The sequence below is a fragment of the Xylocopa sonorina genome, chromosome 1 (genome assembly GCF_050948175.1).
Source record: "Xylocopa sonorina isolate GNS202 chromosome 1, iyXylSono1_principal, whole genome shotgun sequence".
Classification (NCBI taxonomy): Eukaryota; Metazoa; Arthropoda; class Insecta; order Hymenoptera; family Apidae; genus Xylocopa; species Xylocopa sonorina.
The window spans coordinates 15223641-15245146 of record NC_135193.1 but is presented as its reverse complement, the minus strand read 5'-3'; the positions used below and the strand labels follow the sequence as shown (position 1 = coordinate 15245146).

Genomic DNA, 21506 nt, shown 5'->3' with positions numbered 1-21506 from the left:
CGTAGGATAGAGTATGGTTCGTTTATATGTTTTTTATCCTTTTGATAATACAATTAAACTTATGGATAACTTTATCAGTACTATTACCGGGTTTAAAAAAACATGTTCCTTGGTATGTTCGTAGTTTCACGGAGACATGAAAAACTTACATGCTTAAAAATATTTACAAATTAAGGTTACTGTTTACTCGTTTATCTTAATACTCCTTTACAATTTTTTTTATTGAAAAATTACACGTAATTGTTCTTATTATAATATATATATATGTATTCATATATATATTTCATTAAACATTTAAAGTGCTTGTAAAAATAACATCATTACTTTCGACTCCTTTGAGATTATATCACACGTATCTGAAATTGCTAAATTACAAAGATGATGAAAGTATACCATCGATTAATAAAATTTAATTAACATTATCATTATAAAATTGTAAATGAGAGTAAAGACGCTTTTTTTTCCGTTTCAAGTTTCTTTTTCCTTTACTTACTTTCATTCCGTTGACATCAAGGGTCTCTTTAACACACTCCATTGTTAAGAAATCCACATTCACTCCACAAGCATGCCGTACACTTTTGAAAATCGTGGCGAGATACGCGCGATAGTGGATGCTTGATAAGCGACGCGGGAAATAAATTTGCTATGCACGAAGAAAAATGATAAGCATGAATGTAAAATTTATGCGGAAGTCCTGTGACAATGAAATAAGCGTATTTTTTCAATTTTTTCTCTTCACTTCTTATAGAAATGATCAGGATATTTTTGTTCAACGAGAAGTGGCGGAGAAGTGATTACTATCCGTAACCGATATTGGAAGGTATTTACATTGTCACTTGAATTAAATTAGAAACTCAATAAGATCCTGGTCATTTCTACGCATCAATTAAGATTCTTGAACTAGTAACACTTAAACATTCCCATTAGACACTGGAACAGTGTCTAACTAGTCCCATAACAATTGCAAGTGGTTTTTACCAATTACATAAGAGTTCCGTGTATTCTTACGAGTGATTTTAATAAAAACGCTGCTGTTGCACGTAATTCCCATACTGTTGTTGCGGTTGCTGTTGGGAATAACTCGACGAATGGCCACCCGGTGGTCCGGCATAAGTAGAACCATCGTAATTCTGTTGAGTCGGATATTGATTCGTTCCCATGGATGGTCCACTGTATTGACCCTGATTCCCTAAACCAGCATAACCTTGGTAATTATAACCATTGTCCATATAACCCTGATTACCACTGTAAACCTGTTGGGGATAGCTTTGGAACTGCTGACCAGACATATTTGGATAACTTAACGGAGGTCCTTGTGGGCGGGTACAAGATTGTTGATTACCCTGAATGTAATCTTGATTATAAAAACTCGACATCATACTCGCCGACGTATTGGACATTGGGTCTATAGGTTTTCCCATACCTTGTTCCGTGTTTTCACTTTCGAGTGGTTGATGCGATTTTGGCACGTATTTGCTCGGAAGATCGCCCATTATGTTAGCTATCAATCGCTTCGTTTCGTTTAAAATCGCATTTGGGTCATTAGTCTTCGTAAGTTCTTTTGTTCTTACCGGAGAACGAGATCTCGAATGTGATCGGGATCGTGTCCACGAGCTGGGCGAGTTAGATACAGATTTTGAGAATGCTCGTGACTTTTTCTTCGCCTTCTCATTTTCGCTAACATTCTTGTCGGCTGCTTTGTATATATCCTCGAACGTGTAATCGTCATCATCGTCTGATAGATCCAACTTCGTTTTCTGTTTGTCCTCATTGTCATTCTTGTTTTGCTGTTCTTCCTCGTCGTCGTTCGCAAACATGTCTATTTTAGGTTTCCATTTACTTTCTTGCTCGACGGGATTCTGATTTCCTTTGCGCACAGAGAACGGTGATATACTTCTACTCGATTTAATGATCGTTTCCACTTTTTCCGGTGTCGGAGACTTTATTTTCGGCGCTGACATTATCGAGGTCGTGCCCAAGTTCACGTACGCTCTTAGCTTCTCTACTCGAACCGGATCGGTTACCTCTAACTTTTTCAAGAAGTTTATGAGCCCGTGTTGTTCCTGTGTGCTTAAGTCTTTGAAATTCTGTAAAAGAGACTTTAAGTCTGCGTCCGACAAGCTCTCCATCCTAGAAGTTTGATGTTCAACTGTATCAACCGTAGTCGAAGTTGTTGGTGCGGATATAGTGTTCTGGGGAAGAGAATTATTACCACTTGCTAATCCCTTCACGAAATCTGCAGTAGTTACTGGTTTGTCGGAGTTTTTTGATGCTTCAGCCATTCCAACAACCGCGTTAATGAGAGTTTCTAACTCTTCCTGAGATACATTGGATCTACCTTGCGCGACGAGCGCAGCTGCTATCTGTTGAGCTATAGCTACCTTGTCCACGGTACCGACCCCGGGCACGCTAACGGGTTCGGATTTAATTGCTGGTGCAATAATCTCGACCGGCCTCGGATAAACCGTTCTAGATACGTAAGTCGTAGACCTGACAGCTTCTAGTTCCCGTTTCTTCTTTTTCTCCTCCTCCATTTTTTTTTTATTTTCTGCTGCTCTGTGCAATAATTGAGCAATATTTTGTATCGCGGTTTTAGTCGGCGTTATGGCCATTTTTTCTATCATTCCCGCGAATAACTGCCCTTTCAGTTTCTCTTTAACCGTTTCGAATAGTACACTTACTTCTTCATCGTAGAGCAACTCCTCGGCAGAATTGGGCTTCGCCTTTTCCGCAGCCAGAGCCTTCGATAGAAGGGAGACTATCTTTGGTCCAAGCGAGCCCAGTTGACCCTCCAGTGCTGTAAGCAATCTTAGCAAACCAACAACTTCTAGATCCTCCGTTAATACTTCATCCGGTATAGGGCTTGGTGATTTATCTTTTACTGGGTACGGTGTTGCATAATGTATCTGTCTTGTCCGAGGTGGAATACCTCTAGGGTAGTAACTACTTCTGTACATACTTCCCCTTCCGCGTACGTACGATGAATACGCATAATCACGTTCCCTGGTATCATGGCGATCGTAATAATCTGACTTGATCGTTTTCGTGCCCACATACTCCACCTCGTCGTCGCTTTCCACGCGATGACGACTTCTTTTAGGCGGAGTTCTATCGCGCCTGCTCGATGGGATCCATTTCTCAGGCGGCTTATCCTCCGGTAATTCTAATCGCTTTCTGATCTCCTCTTTTCGTTGCTGTAGCTGTTCGTTATGAATCTCGCGCATCCGTTTGTTCCAAAACTCTATCCACTCTGGCTTGAAGTCGTGTTTACTCGGGTCTTTGCCTTCGGCTTGCAATTCTTTGTACCGTCTGTTCCAAAACTTTTTCCATTCGTCCGGATAAGACGGGTGCTTCTCCGGGTTTTTCTCATGGAACTTCAACGCACGATCAAGCGTCTCTTCGGCACGTCTGATCTGGTCTCGATATTTGTCCCATTTATCTCGTTCCCTGAGTGGCTCGGGGGAACGGGACCGCGAACGAGTACGAGAACTTGTACGATCCCGCGAATATCGCGATTTACTACGATACTTTCCACTTTTATCTATCGAGCTAGCCTTACGACTACGTACGGGCGACCGTGATCTCGAACGCGACGGTGACGGACTACTCGATATGCTCGAGAGCGACGAGAGAGATTTCGTCTCGTCCGAGGGGCGTTTGGGGGATTTTTTCACGTTCTCTTCGTCTTTATCTAGGGGTTTACGGATATTTAACTTATCTCTCGTGATAATGCGGATCTTGAACCCCCTAAAAAAGATAAAATGTTTACTTAACAATTAACCTTGAGCGATGGGATAGGAAGGGATAGGGGACAGGAATATGGATATGATTATATCGTATGTATTTATTTCTTATAGTATTTTCGTTAAATTCATTAGAATGAATTAAGTAAGAAGAGCAAAATGATGATAATTATTAAACCAATCCTGTCAAATTCAAAAAGTATCGTAATATGTTAATAATTGAAAGTAAGCGTTAACTTACGATTTTGTAGTCTCTGGTTTCGCCTCGATTTTCTTCGGCGACTTTTCACTTTTTTTATCTTCACTTTTATGCTTATCCTCTTGCTTCTCATCGGTTGATTGAGAATCTTAATACAAGATCGTTGATCGATTGAATTTTTTTGAAAAAACGTAATCACGATAGATTGAAAGTATATATTATAGTATACTCACCTTTCTTCGAACCACTATTACCAGTCATTTCTGCCATCTTCTCTTCGAAGTTTGTTACCCATCGCACATCGTAAACATCCATAAATGTTAACTCTGGCGTTTCCCTGCACGTAGGAAACAGCCATTGATTTGTAGGAAAAGGCAAAGTTAAATTACGAAAGATATTAACGCGCACCTTGTCGAATGACATCCATTAAACTTTCGTAAAAACTTCGCAAACTGAAGTACTCGATTCGTACAATATCTCGATAGCGTATGAAGCCAAAAATCATGGGAATAAACATAACATGACTTACCTAAAGTGATAATCCTGATAAACTCTCTTGATATATTGTATCCTACTCTTTTCAAATTGGTTCTTGTCTACCAGCTGCGGTTGCAATCTTCCAAATCGTTCTTCGATCTTCTTAGCCACTAACACCGATATTTCATTAGCTCCACGTTTATAATTAGGCGTTCGCGGTAATTCCATAATTGCTCGCGATATCGTTGGAAAATGTCTATTTAGATAAGTTATTCTGTGATTATAACTGGTAATGTGAGCCATAACCGTACGAGGATCACCTCGTTTATCACACAAAACACATGTATAACTGGGTTCACAAGAATCGTTATCGACCAGTTCAAGCAGATATTCGAGACCAACGAGCGGAGAACTTCTGTGCCGATCCAGACTCATCTGAATCGTAGTCGTTCGAGTTATTTGATCTTCCATGCCAGGCGGTACTGGTTCTCCAGGTGCCAGGCCATCACCAATGGCAGTCGACTGCACAGGTGGAGATGCTTTTGCGATATCTGATCGTTTGGACCATAATAAAACTGGGTACGGCCATTCGTTTAATTTCATTTTGTGACGATTACACATATTATGATTTAGTAATTTATGAGCCCCGAACAGAGCTATATTACATATATGACACCATATATCACCATCTTCAGTTTCAGAGTACACAGGCCTGAGTGTGCCATCCTCAGCATTGACACTGCTCCTCATTAAACGTTTTCGATCATACTCTTCCTGCGAAACACAAATATCTTATAAAAGAGGACAGATAATTGCAATTTTAAGGCTATCGCAGAAAAATTAGGTGATACTTTCGAATGTGAAATTCGAAAATTCAACAGAAATATATAGTTTGAATAGTACCCTCATCTAGCAATTTCAGAGATGCATATTCCACATATTTGTGAACGCAGTACTACATAATGTAGACCAAAGATAAACGTAAAAGAAGTGATTGCACATGGAGAAACGAGTTAAAAATATTGAATTAAATTTGTTCATACAAGGCTGTTTAGAGCTATTAACATCTCTCTAAGTATCAATTATGAATAAATAACAATGTCTTTTACGGATAGTTGCTGTCATGCATTACCTTCTCTTTATCTGCCTCTGATAAATGAGAGGGAGTGCGACCCTCTATGTCAAGATCATCAAAGTTTTGCATGGTTGCACCCCAGTCTACGAAAAATTCTCACCGTGTTTTTCTGAAAACACAAAAGTGCTATGATGCTTGAGAATGATAAAAATGCAGCATTAGGATTGGCAAAAAGTTGGAAGATTGAACAAGAACTATATAAAAATAAATAATGCACCGATACTATAGGAGCATACCGTAGAAGTGTAAAGTTAAGAAATTAAAAATAAAAATATACGTTTATCTATCATGAGAAATAATAACTTCTAAATTTTTTTTGTTACGGCTAATATTCATGAATATCTATCAAAATTATTCTTAGCAGTAATGTTATTTTATGGGCCAACCCTGCAGCAGCAATATTTAATCATTTGCGGTCAATTTGATTCATAAATATTATTACAGTAAAGCTACAAATTTTAAAGAGCTATACTTACCCATTTAACGTCGTATAATACTATTATACTTAAACAATTTATATACACATGTAACATTATTTAAATGTAATGTTTCTATCGATACATTTTAATTTTATGTTTATAAACTAAACTCTCTCAGAATAAATTTGTTTAATGCTTATATACCGTGTGTTGTAAAATATTGCTGAACAGATAGTTTCAGCAATGCGAAGTACAACACAACTAAATCTTCAGTTTAATGTTCTTTAACTTTAGTTAAAGTCTAACGCATTTGTAAAAGTATATCAATTTTTACTTATGTACTTACACGCTTAGGCTAACAACTCTAAAGAGTAATTGGGCTCCTAAGGAAATTCATATTAATTCGTTCTTTAATATAAGACGAGATAATTTCTATCATTATTATTATCATTATCACTATTGTTGTAAATTTGCCGGGGCATAAAAGTCATTCCCCAGCTACTTACCAACATAGAAAGGAAACCTCATATTTCCAATAATTTTTCCACGGATGCACAAATACCACAAAACGTTTAACGAAGTGCACCATACAAAGACACTAACATTGCGCAAAGTTAAGACTTATAGGCTAACTTTGCGGCTTACAGTAAAAATGAGAAAAACCATAGCCATTTGTACGTTGAAATAAAATCGTGTTCTACATAGAACTGACACAGCCAATTTGAGTAACGCTGTGAGTATCATCGTTTCACAGGAGAATGAACGAGACTTATGTAAACAACGTGTCTTTTTATTAAAAGGTGCTCGCTTAAACAAATTATACTGCTACTAACATAATAATGAGAGTAACAAAATCATGGTGAAAATTACAGAACAACCTGTAATACGCGCAACCAAAAGGTTATATACGACCGTGTGTACGTGATTCGTAAAAATCTGACAACGTAAATAGTACATTTGAACTCACTTGGATCGATAGCCCGCGGGCAACCAAGTGATTAACGGCCAAATGGCGATCCCTTGATTTTTAATTAATCGTTTCTCTCCTACTCGTATCTATTTTTATTTGTTTTTTTTACGGTTATACGCATCAATTTGTAATTTCTAATACTAACAAAATAGAAAGTAAACAAGCTTGACTTACCAAGTTACCAGTCACGGTGATCACATTCAGTACTTGGGTACGTGTAGATTTTCGGTTCTTTAATTTTGTTTTCGATAAAACCGTACGGTGGCCATATCGAAAAAGAAATATCGAAGGAACACAAGTCTGCGCATGACTGGCCTGCATACACAGAGGTCGTGTTCGGTAATTAATTGCTGGCAGGAAACATTGTTACCAACATACATTTTTTTCCTGTATTTACAACGCTCGGTACATATAAAATGTTTCATTTGTATCTACGCAATGTACATTTGAAGGGAAATTACTGTTAAACAATTCCGAAAATATCGTTAATGAAGAAATTTCAAAACCAAATTATAATTTATAACTTATCGAAGACTAATTTATTTTACAAAATTAGAGAACAAAAGTTCGAGAATAATTCAATTTTATTTCACAAAAAATTATATTACAAACTTATATTGAGATATAGGAAGTATTTTTGGTATTGCAAAAATAATAAACGATGAATTTTTCGTCTGAACATTTTACGCCTAGAGTAGACGCTAATGCAGACAGGTGTGTAAAGCAGGTAGCATGTCGTTAGAGGTGGTAGGCAAACCTTATCGTGGTAGGATTCATATTTTCCTCATACACTCAATAGTATTATATATTTACAAAAACATTACATACATAATATACGTAATACGTATCGAGTTTCTAAATAGAAACTGTACAAGCATAGAAGAAACCTCACGATTTGTACACCATTAAAACGCATTGAATATTCCAATCGTTTCGAAAAGCAATAATGATAAATAACGCAGATTTTCGAAAATCGACACGATATTATAAACTGTAAAAGTTTGATCAGTAGAAGGGGACGGTAATTGAATAGAGGTGAGAGAATCCTCGCGATCGAGCCGATCAGCGGTACCGGTATCATCCGGCGCGGCAAATAAAACCGTAGCAGAAGGGGTCCAACATGTGTTCACGGTCCCAGACGCCTGTTACGCAGCCAGTCAGTCGGTCATCGTCTTTCGCTGGTGTACTTTAAAAAGATCCTCGTGCGAATGTGCCGTGGTGTTGAACAATGATCCTGAGGTGGTTCGCGATCTGCTCGGTGCAACTGGTCGTGTTGACAAGCGTCGCGTTCACGTCCCAGGCACGCTCGGGTGTTTTGTCGTTGTTGTCGTCCGGTGTTTGCACCCTGATCGTCTTCCCGTCCAGCACGCAGCAATGGTTGCTGCTCGGGATGAATCTCTGGCCGAGCCAGTCCGTCGAGAAACCCTCGGACGGATTCGATTTGACCGGAAATCCAATCTCGAGGGGTAAGTTCTCGGAGTGCCGTTTCGTGTTTCTTTCGTGCCTGACGTTCCGCGAACCGTTTTCAGAGTACCGTAACGCGAAATCGTGTTTGCCACTGGACTTTCTGTCCTCTTAATCTCACGCGGCTGCTCGAGTGTTTATCGCGATCGGAATCGCGCATTGTCTAGGTGATTTATTTCTCAGCGAAGGTAAAGATCGAACAGAGGAGAGAGTCTGTCGCGCGTGGGATTAAATCTAGCCTTGTCGCGAACGATGGTATAAAAACGAGACTACTGACCAAAAATTTCGTTCACGCGATTAAGTCAGTGCGTTTATCCGCTCGTGATTTCTGACATCACTCGAAATGAAGAAAATAGAATTAAATCGTGAACCTTTCGATCGTGCGTATTTGTACGAAAATTCGCGTCCAGAGAGCTAGCTAGCGTGCTGCGACAGAATTTCCGCACCGGTGCGTTATTTTTGCCGGATCACGAACGCGAAAGAAAGCAGACGATGAGAAACGCTTTCGTACGATGCGGGCAGGTCTTTCTCGCGTGCTGTCCCGTTTCGTTATCTTCTTCGAGTTCTCATTTGCAACCCCTTGCAGTTCTCAACTTCTTTCCCACTCCGGTGCAAGAGGAGTGCCAGTCGCAGGACAAACGACGACGGGGCATATGCATGAACACGTATGAGTGTCGCATTCAACGTGGCAAGTCCCATGGACGTTGCGCGCTCGGTTTCGGCGTTTGCTGCATATGTAAGTAGTTGCATGCTAACCGCACGCGGAACGTTGTATCACACACGTGCCGTGTGCGCTTTCCCGATTCGTTATACGTGCGAACGTTTAATAAATTCTCCAGTGACCGTTTCCAGCCGGGAAACAAACGATCGGCGCGTGAGCGTGATCTTTTCGAGGATTCGCGCCTGCGATTATTAATTCGTCGAGTTACCTGCATCGTCCCGTTCAATTAATCCTCATTTTTATCCACTTCTGTGATCCCTTTTCTTACACCTTTTATTTTTTCGTAGATCAATTACTTGAACATTTTAAATGATCGATTACGTTGTCAGCTATAATTAAAAATCGCAAATCGGTGCGATCAATTAGTTCACCTGTTCGTCTTGAAAATTACCATTCGTTAATGCTCCGTTAATACTCGAAACATGCAGCTTACCTATTAATTACGGGGTTGACGTAATCTTCTCATGCAGCACGTAATATCTCATCTCGTACACTGTTCACCGGTTAATTCCATGTATGCGGCGCACCTAAGGCGATGTAATTGGTTATAAGGAACCGTAGTAGGTGCAAGTTATACACACAATGCCTACCATGAAAAATTGAGAAAGGGAAATGGTAAAAAAATTGTTTAATATTTCTACCGTTTTTTATTCGAAGCAATTCTCACCGCTTTCCAACGCTGGAAGTCGGAACTGGCTTGATCGCATTTTAACCTTGAGCAAATTTTAACATTCATGAGTCTCATTATACGCGCATAAATCGCGACAAGTCACGTAATTTTGGGTAACATTTGCAACCATGTAGGTACGAATGTTGCAACAGGATTTACCCAGGTCCGTTCCCGTGCGAGAATTAAATAAAAAATTTCCACTCAACCCGCGCTGGCTGTTTCCACCCACATCGTGCTCTGTCAATCGTAAATTGCTGCCAGCCTTCCGTGCGACGTTACACCTATAAGTACACGGTTGCATTCTAATTTCGCGTGAACATTTCACGGATATCGTGCCCTAAAACTTTGTCCACGCGATGCACGGGGAACTATTAATAGCGATAGATGCAATTTGGGCAAAGATCCGTTCGCCTTCAACACTTTGCCTGGTTCACGATTTGGAGCAAAATTTTCTGGACATTCGACGATCGTGAAAATGTCAGATTTCTTAATTAAATCGACATCATCTATCGAATTTAGAGTGTCTTTGACGACAATTTCGTTAGATCGAGCGGTGATTTTAGTTAACGGTATCGCGGTGACCGCGCGTGCATCGAAAGGAACGATCCCCGAGATAAATACGCGCCTCCGTTCCACGGAAGCAGAAAAGAAACGAGGAGGAGAGCGCAAGAAACAGGAGAAACGAGAGTGGACCGTCTGAAACAAGCTCACGTTCCCGGGGAGAACGTACGGCACAGGTTATACAGTTATTTAATTGCCAACCGTCTTGCTGGTTGTCCTAGATAAGAGATCGCCGATCTTTCAGTAAATTTCTTTTTTTCGGGATCACCTTGGAAGGCCACGCAAAGTGCCCCGTTAGATCCTGCTGGCTGCGAATAGAACATTCCGTTCTTCCCTACTTTCCGTCCGTCTTTCCCTCCGTCTCTCTCTCTCTCGTTCACCGTGGATCGAAGATTGCCAGCTATCAACAAGTGATTTACGTTCGAACCGTTCGGTTCGAATTAGATCTCGGGATTTTTAAGTTCGCACAGGGTCGAGCACGTTCTCCGAACCTGTTGACTGGTTCGTTTCCTGCAGTCGTTCAAAACTTTCGGTAACGATACTTCCTTACTTGGACAGAACAAGTTTTTCTATCATAATTTAAAGTTGGGAGATCGCATCGACAGTTTTTTTTGTCACTATCGAGTCCAATTTCTAATTGATTAGATCAAGTACATTGTCGATGCGTTTTTAAGTTCGCTAATTATTTTCATTTGGTTTAGGATTCAATGTAAGATTGTTCGAACGTCCCGAATATGCTATGCGTTCTACGCGACAAATACCAAGCGAGATGCTCGCGTTAATCTATTCAATTTCGTCATCAAGACAAATGTTTTCCTCTTACGTGTTACGATAAGAAGCGGCTAACGATGAGAATGTAGACTATGACGATAGATTGCTTTACACACTCAACCGGTCCTGGTCCGTTCGCCTTGCCATTGACTTCTCCATCCATAAATCCAGAATCTATTGGCATCGTATTTCATAGGAACGCCGGACCGAAAGGCTCCTGTACTCGACGTCCACTCGCTAAAATTCAGATCATCTTATTCCTCGACGTTTCACAGTGTACAGACGACGCTTCCTGGTGGACCTTGTTCACCGTCCGGTGATACGTGAGCAAACGTATAGCGGAACGCTCGTTTTATTGTGGGCACGTGTTTGTTTTCAGGATAACGTGATAACCGTGTGGACCTTTCTCGTTCCGCGAAGATGTGCTCCTCCTGTTGGAAACCAGAATTGGAAACCCTTCCGGATACCTCGCGCCACGTGCTCCGTATACCGTGTTCGTTACACTTCGATACACGTGTATCGCGTCCTGTAGATCGAGGTGTATTGATTTTAAATCGAGCTCGAGCATGGAAACTCGTGTGACTTGAAAATTTGAATGGTTTCATAAAGATCGCCGTGCGGTGATACCCGATAATGCCAGTCCATTTCTCTCTGGTTTCTTTTCAATTTCAGAGAGCGAAGAGTAGTCGGAAGAGCGAAGAACCGGACGAATGAGGCGTATCAAATAGCGATACGTAGCTCATTAATTTTGAACTCTATACGTACACGTCGCTTGACAGACGGAAAATTCTTTTTACCATTATTAACGGTAAAATTTGAATACTTCGAATGCTTTGAAGCAACTGGACAACCTTGAAGCAGTCTGTCGTTCGTTAACGATTCGACGGGAGAGATGGTACGATCTTTCTGTGACCTCACGTTTTTGTAAATCGGCCTGAAGGGAAACTGTTTTCTGGTCAGTGAACAGTTCACTTGGAATTTTTGCTCCTGGACCAGTATAGCGGATAGCATCTTGCCCCATTAAGAGTAATGGCGTTACAAGTAGTAGCCACGTGTATGGAATACGCGCACACATAGGAACGAGAAATGATCCTCGATCAGTTTCCGAACCCCATGATACAACGCGATGGCGTAATGTACCAGCGAGTGAGGTTCAACTTTGTTACCTTCCTTATAAATTATTTAGAATACCGCAACGCGTCCATTTATTTCTGGAATTTTATTACTCGCATTAATCTTACATCTCTTTTAAAACACAGCTTTCTATTAAGAAAGAAAAGAAAACACAGAAAAAATATAAGGAAGTGGGGAAAGAAAAGTGAAATAAGAGGATGCGAGTAACGAAAAGGTCAGGTCTTAAAGGCCTAACGAGACATCGTCTGCCGCAGAGACACCGCTGCGTGAATTTTTAAGGTTGTCCACTGGCTTGTTCCCGCGAGGAGAAGAGGGTTGAAAAATGTCCGTGGTGAAGCTGTTAACCGTTTGCTGGGGGTCGCAGCCGGGTGCCTGAATAGGGCCGGCCCGTGACTCTAAAACGACCGCTGAATGGCTGAATGAGAACTCATTATCGGGGCTTCAGGCTGCTTACGAGAGCGTCACGCTTGCGATTAATAATCCCCCGCAAAAATAGTTTCCCCGGAGTTTCGAACATTTTCTTAAATGACCTACGGTTGATCCATCGCGGCCAGGAAACTACCCCACTGAATTTCTTCTAATTGTACACGTTAAACGATGATTACACAGCTGCCTGATCTTTCAGCCGCGCTTCTTCTTCGCGATCGGAAATGTGTTTCTTTCCCCAGAGTAAAGAATTTTCGTAGCTTCCCGCTTCTTCTCGATAGTTTCTACGAAGGCGATCCAAGATGGTGATCGCAGAAGAGGAAACTGGTGAAATGTTTGGCTGACAAACGGCTGAAATTTGAATATTTCTCTACTATCGTTTAATATTCCGACTCGATTCTGTTTTTTCCCTTATACTCGAAAGTATTACATAACGGTAAAAGGTATTTCGGAATGTACGTGGGCAGGAAAGATCGAATGATGCGTACTCTTCACGCGTCGTTACCGATGTATCCATGCACGAACACATCGAAAGCATACGTGTTATTCAATTTCCGGTTACAGTCACTGATCCACGCGCAGTTTCGGCGCTAGACTGGTTTCTTGGCATTAATCTATGTCCTGTTTCGCGCGTAAACACGTACTATCGTGCTGTGCATCATAATTCATCGTGGACCGTTGACACAGTTTCCCTGTTGTAGGAGTACAGTAACTTCTTTTTCCCGTTATCGTGGCCAGAATGTAATAAAAATATCACCGTATCCCAGCGCGGTATAAAGTGGTCGCGTAAAACGGAGAAGATACTTGAATACGATCAATCGTCGATTTTCAAACGGTCCCGCAAATGTGCTGATATTATTTATCTGCAATATACGTCGCCTGATGTTGTCGAAGGTAGAATCTCGAAGTGACGTTTCGTGTAATACGATTTATTCTTTAATATCTCGATGTGACATTGTACAAAATTGATGGCGAGTTCGGCAAACTGTAAAATAATAAGCGTCATTTAAAGAAAAAGTATATCTATATTATCAATGGACCTTTAAAGTGGCGCTCATAAAGCAATACGATCGTCAAAATAAAATTTATCGATACAGTCTTTCTTCCACTGTACGATACTTTGCGTCGATAAAAAGATATTCGCTGGTAGAGCGATTGTACGGGTGTGAATCGAGGAACCGAGGAACTCCTTCGTTCGACGTGATCGCCTTTAAATTTCCGTCAATTAATCGTCCATCGAGTTGGAGGATTCGCGCGTTACCGAAGCGAGAATGGCCCAGCGGAGAGGAAGTAAAAGAATGGTAACCGGCGCGTCGTGTCGGAACACATTCTGACCACGCGAACGCACTCGAATTCGTTGTTTCCCTGGCCGCGCAATAGAAACGCACACACACAGAAATCGGATCAATATTTTCCAACCGATATTCACCGCCGTAGAACAAATACGTTACTCATCCTTGTGCGGTGGGGATCAGAATACACCCACAGTATCCCCTGCTTGTCGTGAGAGGCGACTAAAAGGGGGAAGAAGGAGTTAACGAAGGTGTAGAGAAGAGTAACGAATTTTAGTTACGAAGAAGAACAATGTATGCAAAGATATTAAGTGCGAAAAGTGTGCAAAGCGAAAAGTATGTAAGTAGGGATGCGTAGAAAAGAAACAAAGATAGGAACGTTTTCCGTTGGGCAAAGTAAGAGCGTAACGCTCTTCACAAACGCCATATACTGGCTATAAAAGACTAATTTGTGAACCCAGTAGAGAATAATAAAACCGAGAGAACCGAGAAATACTTTACTCCACCGTTCCGTCGTGCGCATAGAAATAGAGCCTAGTGGCCTGTGCACATCCGTCGTTCGATCAATTCCTCCTTCGCCGTCCTCCTTCTTTTACACCGTTCGTTTGTCTTTCTCTGCTCGGGCTACGCGAAAGCCAAACCGAACAACTCGATCGAAGTTTACTTTTAAACGCGCGGTATCGACATTTGGTAAAATCTTTCCTCGATTTCTTTTGAAACGCGGAACCAATGATTTCTCAGGAAATCAGGGAAAGTAGATATTTTATTTAACCACGCGCGTAACTAAGTAACGATAGCAGCGTATAAATAATGCTGATAACGAGATTCTTCCTAAGGAAGCGGGATGATCGATTATTGACAGAGGAGTTCGCGATCGAGAACTCGCTGTTGATCGGTTTAGCTTCCAAGTTTAACTTCCCTCGTCGTCCCTCTTTCCCCTAGCGCCCTGTCACGTTTTTTTTTCTGTCACAAGTCACGGCAACTTGCGAGCAGGAGGTGCAAAATAATCTGACCTACGTGATCAGTCCTGGTTTTCCCAACCTCATTGACTGGCCCATGAACTGTTCGGTGGTCGTGCAGAAGATCGATAGGCAGGTCAGCCAGCTAAGGATCGATTTCGTCCACTTCAACATAGTAAGCCGATGCAGCTCTGTCATTCTTTGCTCCACTAACGGCATATTAACCCCTCTGGAAATACTACGCATTCGTGATTTCGCTTCTACGCGACACGCTTATTCATCGTACCCTCTTGCCCTTTTTCGCTCGTGCCGCAAGACGGTTATTGGCTGGCGCCAAATGTGAGGCCATCGAAACAGAGGACACGCAGCTACGACTTCCACTGGCAGCCTTGTCGTAATGTTCACCCTTAATTGTGAACGCAAGCAAGGATTTAGCAACCCAAATACGTTTCCCCTGTCCTGACAGCGCATCCCTATAGTCGACGTTTACACATGTATATAAACACGAGAAGGGAACCTTGGAGAACTCGATGGTGGATCGTGATTACATTGTGAACTAACTGAACTATTTTTCAAGATAGAGGGGACGATGAATTTTTAACGACACGCTTTATTGAGCACCTGCAACCGTTATGAAAAGACATTTATTTTTTTATGGACTGGCTAATGTAGGATGGTTTGTGATGATAATGGTCAGGATTGTATTTTTTTATGATAAGGTTGATAATAATCATTTTTGTGTCGGTGAATTATGGTCTTATGTTAATAGTTAATACGAATCTGAAAGGATAATTCTGTGTTAATATCACGCTTGCAACTTTATCGCGTCTGTTATATATGACAGTATATTGTTGTAAGTGACACTTGAAGTAAACTTTATTTTAGGATTTCCAGAAGTTCCTTAAGAAAAAGTATGTTACGGAAAAGTAGTATTAAGATTGCAAAAGGTATAATTGCACGTCACGGTACCAGAAAGTTGCACCGTGTAATTGAGAGTTAATGACAGCTTGGTAACCTGACTGTACACCGTTGTGGCAGCTTGTGGATTAAACTCGCTACACTTCTTTTTTCCTTCAGCACACGTCCAGCAAAGCGTTGGAATGGGAGTTATTGTACTTGCTTATGTCCATAAATAACGGCACATCGAAATATCGAAAACCTGGCTACGAATGCGTAGTATTCCAACACTATTTCATTCCGATCGATTAACCGGGAATGGTACAAGTTTTATTCAAATTGATCCCTTTTTAACCATCGTTAAAGATAAAACGTAGAACACAGTTTCCAATCAAATACTTCTGGCAAATATTGTCATCGATATATAAGTAACTAATTGTTTCGTATCGAATTGTACCGTGTTCGTCCAACTGAATGACCCATTAACGGAGATCGCTTCCAAGATACAAGTGAATTGTTGTTTTTCAGGTTTGACTTCAAAGATATGAAACGCTGGAAAAAACTCTGCGTTTTTCACTGTCTGGACAACAATTGTTATAAATCGATATGGATACATACAGTATTTGGCTACTAGGTTTCTACGTGAATGCATCTGTATCTGTATTGCTTTTACCAAATCTATTCCTCTTAACAAATTTTCGAACGATAAAAAGTGACATATATACCCGAGGATTTGAAATGAAACTGTGATAAAAACATGTTTTAAAACTGTTCTTAAACTAGGTTGAAACGAATCGTTTTTAGGCTTGCAGTGGATACGCGAGAATGGAGCGTAAGGAGAACTAGACAGTGTATTGTCAGACAAGTTTTATCCCTAATAAGGGACGAGCTCGGTTTTTCACAGAAACATTGTTTTTTCCAGGGAAAAGTTACGAGAAAATTAGAAAGTTTAAAGCTATGTTGCGTAAAATGATTTTTGTTTAATTTCATACTGGAAATACCATATTTCCGTTCTTTATTCGCGACGGAGCGATAAAGTCAACGAAAAAGTCTACGTCAATCAAAAAAATTAGCTGTCACGCTTATCCACTGCCAATAATATATCTTCAAGCTTTTCTTCGGCAACTTGCCAGGCGTATCGATTCTCTATCGATTGAAACTTGCAATTTGCGTGAAATGTTTCCAAAGCAATTAATATCACTTAATGACGGGAGCCGTTCTAAACCAATTGGCTGGGGTGTATCGACTAAAGCAATTGCAAATTCGATAGAAGGAGAATTGCAGAGAGAATAGTAATTTAGTGAAGATATTCTTGACAGCTGTTTAATTAACAAATAATTTAAAGGTTCTAACAATCTATTATCTAATAATTTAATTAAAGTAGAATGCAGTGAATGACGAAAGAATTTGATTCTTTTTATTTAGGCCCACCTGTAGCCAAACATCTTTTGTACATGTACATAGTCTGTATATATATATTGTTTGGTTGATAAAAATCGGCCGCATTTACTGCACGACTAGTTCATTCAAGCGACTTATCGATCGTCATAGGGTCAACCCAACTTCAGAACAGGGGTATGTGACGAAGACATCATGGAAATCAGGAATGGCAGGAGCGTATTTCAAATGTGCGGTTGGAACAGTGGCCAGCATTGTAAGTAAGGGTTCTCCCATACTTCGTGTTAGAATTGTTCGTTTATGCCGCACCTTCGTGCTTCAATCTTCGATTTTCCTCTTGACTTTAATACCTCGCGCGGAAAAATTTGCAGACATATCCTTTCTGTTCCACGGCGTTACTTTCCTGAATAATTTATTTTACATTATCGACTCTTATTTATAACGCATGCGTTGTACAATGTTAAGCTACATTTAAACGAACGCAACGAACGTTCAAAATTATTTTGACAAAATTTACAACCGCAACACTTTTCAAATCTGATATATTTTATTAGATAACACATCAGTGAAAGTAATAATACTTTCACTTCTATTCTCAGGCTTGTCGATCAATAACACGCATATGCATACCTACACTTCGAAATGTACATAAATATGTATGCCCATACACCGCGCGGATTATCATACAAATAGATCTAACTTTATTTTTCGCCCCGTTGATATCAGCACGGCGAATCATTCTGCTTTTAACCCTTTATACAGTGACCTGCAAGCAGAAGTTACACACTCGTTCATCTACTTACACTCTTTTAATTCTCTCTAAAGTTCTACTCTGTTCGATTGAAAGTTTCAGTTGAAGGGGTTGTAATCAACGGAAATTTTAATCACCCTAACTTAATTGTTTTAAACATTTTAGAACACGTTAACGCAAGAAACTTTTCGCCCCGCAAGCAAAGTAATATTCGATTACAAAGAATTAAAGCGAGTAGGCCAACAACTTCTTCCACGATCGCAATTTCATATCTCTTCTTCCTCTTCTTCGCTGGTTGCTCATCAAGCGATCCGCTTCGAAATTAATAAACCAACATCGCGCGATAAATTCTCGCGTAAGAAGTCCATCGTTGAAATCTCGCCGGACAATCAATCTCTCCGGCAAAACTGTAACTCTGTCAAGGTAAAAGGACATAAAAGGACACTGAATGCTCGAAGACGATACTTTCCAACGAGTCTCCCCTGGCTCGATCGTTAGAGAGGCTTGACTAAGCTTCGTTAGGGGTTCAATCGATCTTTTTCGATTCGAGCCTCTTTAGAGGCAAGTCAACCGTTCAGACTCTCGTTCTTTTTTTTTTAGTGTATATAGACCTGAACGAGGAGGACGAGTCGTTGACGTTGGAATTTCGGTTACTCGGCAGCCTACAGTCCAGAATGTGGGAGATGAGGATCGTCCAGTTGGATTTCGAGCAACGCGCGCCCACAGGTTGTCTTCAGCACTTCGAGGGCGCGAACGGTACCCTGAAGAGCTTGAACTTTTTGTTGAACGGCAGATTTCTCGCTGACCAGGATTACCTGATTTGTATTCGCCAAGAGAGAGGCATGTGCGGGATTTCTTACACACCCTGCACCCCTGACTCGTTCCGCATCGGACCCGCTAGAATGCAGTTGATGAACAACACCAATTTTAATTCCTCGATGATCGCCGAGGGTTTCAATGCAAATTCGACTGCTCAGAATGCGACCAACGTAGGTTCCATGAACGGTACAGACACGGATGTGGAGGGGTCGGGATCGAACGCGATGGACGAAGTTGGGGGCTCGATGGGCACGATCAATGGTACAGAAGAGGGTGCCGTTTCGTCGATTACGATGTACGGGCAGGAACGATGCAGGGATCGGGTGCTCATCCCTTGTGACTTCGAGGAGTTTATTACGGTAATGTTTTTACTTTGTTTTGTATGTGCTTAGAATCAGGGGGGATGTTGAAGTTTAATTTCTTTCCTGTTTGGGGATAGTCCATTCGTGGCTTCGTTTTGCTTTCCGTTAATCGCTGTGGTTTTTGTTATCCATTGCCTCGAAATTATGCGACGCATTATTCAGTGCGTTAACCGAGCGAGTAATGATTTTTGTTAATTATTTAGCCGGTAAAACCAATTCGCATTAGTGTGTAAATTGCCAGAGAAAATTTCTACGGAATAAAGCCTGCCGGAATGAAGAGAACACCATTTCCCTTTTTTAATTTCGTTAATTTTTCATAATTACGGACAGAGCTCCGGGCAGCATAACGCGAATCTATGCAAGCTCTGCGGTCCGAAAAATTACGATGCAGCCGCCTAAAAATACATGGAAAAAAAAATGGTGAACGTTAGTTCTTGTTTTAAACGTTACCCGCGTGCATTTAAGGTGCGCAGAGGCACGTTTAAAAAGGTGGACGCGATGTAAAATTCATGGCTTTTTAAGTGTTCGTAAAATGTCAATGATCGAGGCAATGTAAGCAACGTAACATTTCCAATGCAAACAAGAACTGTTCCACGGCGAGTAACTGTGGAGGAAGTCGATTAAATAATTCCTCGAACTGTATACGTACCGCTCGGAAACAAATAACCAAAGGAAGGAGCACGATGAACCAATCGTTTCTTCTTCGACGAAGCGAAAGTTAAATATCGTTAGAGCACGAGGAACCAAACGGGTAATCGAAATTTTCGTGTACTCACTGTTTGTAGCCTGGCAACAACGAGGCGGGGATTTGCAACCTTGAACACTGCGGCAACTCTCTGTGCGATCGAAACGAGCTGGACGAAGAAGGTAACTGCCGCGTGGAGACCTGGGCAACGCCCTTTCGTATCAGAGTGGCTTTCGGTCCTGGACAGGACACAGGGACCACGCTCGAGGACAATATTGGCATGTGTCTCATGTACGAGCAACTGGCCTGCGTAACCTGAACGGCCTTCAAGTGATAAATGAGTCGTGAACTGGGGTGGAACGAGTCCGAAATTCGTGCGAGTTAACCCCAAAGATCGATCGCGGCCGTGTCAATGTTTGAAGAATATAATTTGCTGTTTGCCGTGACCAAATCATTTCTTCGACGCGTCTGTGACTTGTAATCCGATTTCGCTAAAGTTTGGACGGGTTTTAGCGAAGCGCGTGAAAACAGTTTCAGAGAACCGATAGGATCGTATCTCGTGAGAAGAGATGTATCTTAGCGTGTATCGTCGCGCAAGTTAATTGTTCAGAGTTGTAAAAGCAAGATTTTCTGGGAATTTTAATCAAATTTATTTTACCGTTTTCATATACATTGTAACTAAAATTTATAATAACATAGTTCTACTTTTACAAGAGTAAGAATTGTTGCAAGTTATACAAAATGAATAGTATAATTAAATTTTAGAAATCAATTACATCACATCAACTGAAATCGCCACTTAGTGTATAAACATTTTAAAGCTTTAGTTAATAGTTATTGTGGTTAATCCCCTTTTATAAATATCACCGTCTGCAGCGTATTAAAATTAGTAATTTACACAAATATACACGTATGTATATACAGGGGGCATTAAAATACGCAACGCAACTCGAAAGGGGTGTGATCTTTCATGCAAAAATATTGTTTTCGAGAAAGTCGACTGTGAACGCACTTTCCCGTACAGAGACGAGAGTCGGCTAAATTGATTTCGTCACACTCTGTTCCTATTTGTAAACGATGTCATGATTTTGCAGCAGTGCCATGGCTTGTCCCTGAAAACCATTCTTACTATACCTAACTGGCTATTCATCATTGTCTCTGTGAAGCTATTACGATAGCACGTTACGTTAATTGTGGCAATGTGAATATGGTTCTTGCATTAGGTGCTTATGGTGACAATGCTTCTGCCACAGCCAGATTCTACAGAGAGCGATTCCCTAATCGTCGTCACGCTGACGGACAATTAGTGGATGCTTGTCGAAATTTCACGGTCGATTTTCTCGAATTGTCATTCTATGCTTTCGACTTGCTCTGGTGTAAACGATCACCTCCTTCCGAGTTGTATCACGATTTTCGTCACTGTCGATTCGTATTATTAATCACTTTTCTTTGATACTCGATTAAAGTAATATAATAAATGAAAGCTAGTAAAGGCGATACTAAGACTTTTTAGAAATTAAGTGAGTAAAAAATGAAAGCCTTTTTTGATGCGAGCAAATTTAACGCCATCGAAAGATTCAGGATATTTCAACGAAGGCAACTTTTTTAATTGCAAAGCCAAAACACCTGGGCTGTTTATCGCCAGGAATGACC

The 21506-nt window shown here is 40.8% G+C and overlaps 2 protein-coding genes across 2 annotated transcripts; one reads left to right on the top strand and one right to left on the bottom strand.

Moving 5' to 3' along the window:
- Positions 1-5: 5 nt before the first annotated feature.
- Positions 6-7264, bottom strand: LOC143429772 (uncharacterized protein CG7065-like). The gene is made up of 6 exons (XM_076905542.1): positions 7118-7264; positions 5552-5663; positions 4472-5193; positions 4176-4279; positions 3985-4090; positions 6-3747 (listed from the first exon to the last, which is right to left on the bottom strand). The coding sequence occupies exons 2-6, from the start codon at positions 5621-5623 to the stop codon at positions 1017-1019; spliced, it is 3735 nt and encodes a 1244-aa protein (XP_076761657.1). The 5' UTR covers positions 5624-5663; positions 7118-7264; the 3' UTR covers positions 6-1016.
- Positions 7265-8171: 907 nt separating this feature from the next.
- Positions 8172-20346, top strand: LOC143423677 (uncharacterized). Its single transcript, XM_076895181.1, has 6 exons — positions 8172-8409; positions 8994-9143; positions 14956-15116; positions 17390-17492; positions 18588-19165; positions 19954-20346. Exons 1-6 carry the CDS (start codon positions 8172-8174, stop codon positions 20170-20172), a joined length of 1449 nt encoding a protein of 482 aa, XP_076751296.1. The 3' UTR covers positions 20173-20346.
- Positions 20347-21506: the final 1160 nt, after the last annotated feature.

Bases quoted from the DNA above. Each gene is read 5' to 3' on its own strand.
- LOC143423677 (XM_076895181.1), top strand. From the start codon at position 8,172: ATGATCCTGAGGTGGTTCGCGATCTGCTCGGTGCAACTGGTCGTGTTG. The intron at 8,410-8,993 runs GTAAGTTCTCGG...AACCCCTTGCAG, and splicing joins CGGAAATCCAATCTCGAGGG to TTCTCAACTTCTTTCCCACT. The intron at 9,144-14,955 runs GTAAGTAGTTGC...TTCTGTCACAAG, and splicing joins TTTCGGCGTTTGCTGCATAT to TCACGGCAACTTGCGAGCAG.
- LOC143429772 (XM_076905542.1), bottom strand. From the start codon at position 5,623: ATGCAAAACTTTGATGATCTTGACATAGAGGGTCGCACTCCCTCTCAT. The intron at 4,280-4,471 runs GTAAGTCATGTT...TCCTACGTGCAG, and splicing joins TATCAGGATTATCACTTTAG to GGAAACGCCAGAGTTAACAT. The intron at 4,091-4,175 runs GTGAGTATACTA...TCTTGTATTAAG, and splicing joins TAATAGTGGTTCGAAGAAAG to ATTCTCAATCAACCGATGAG.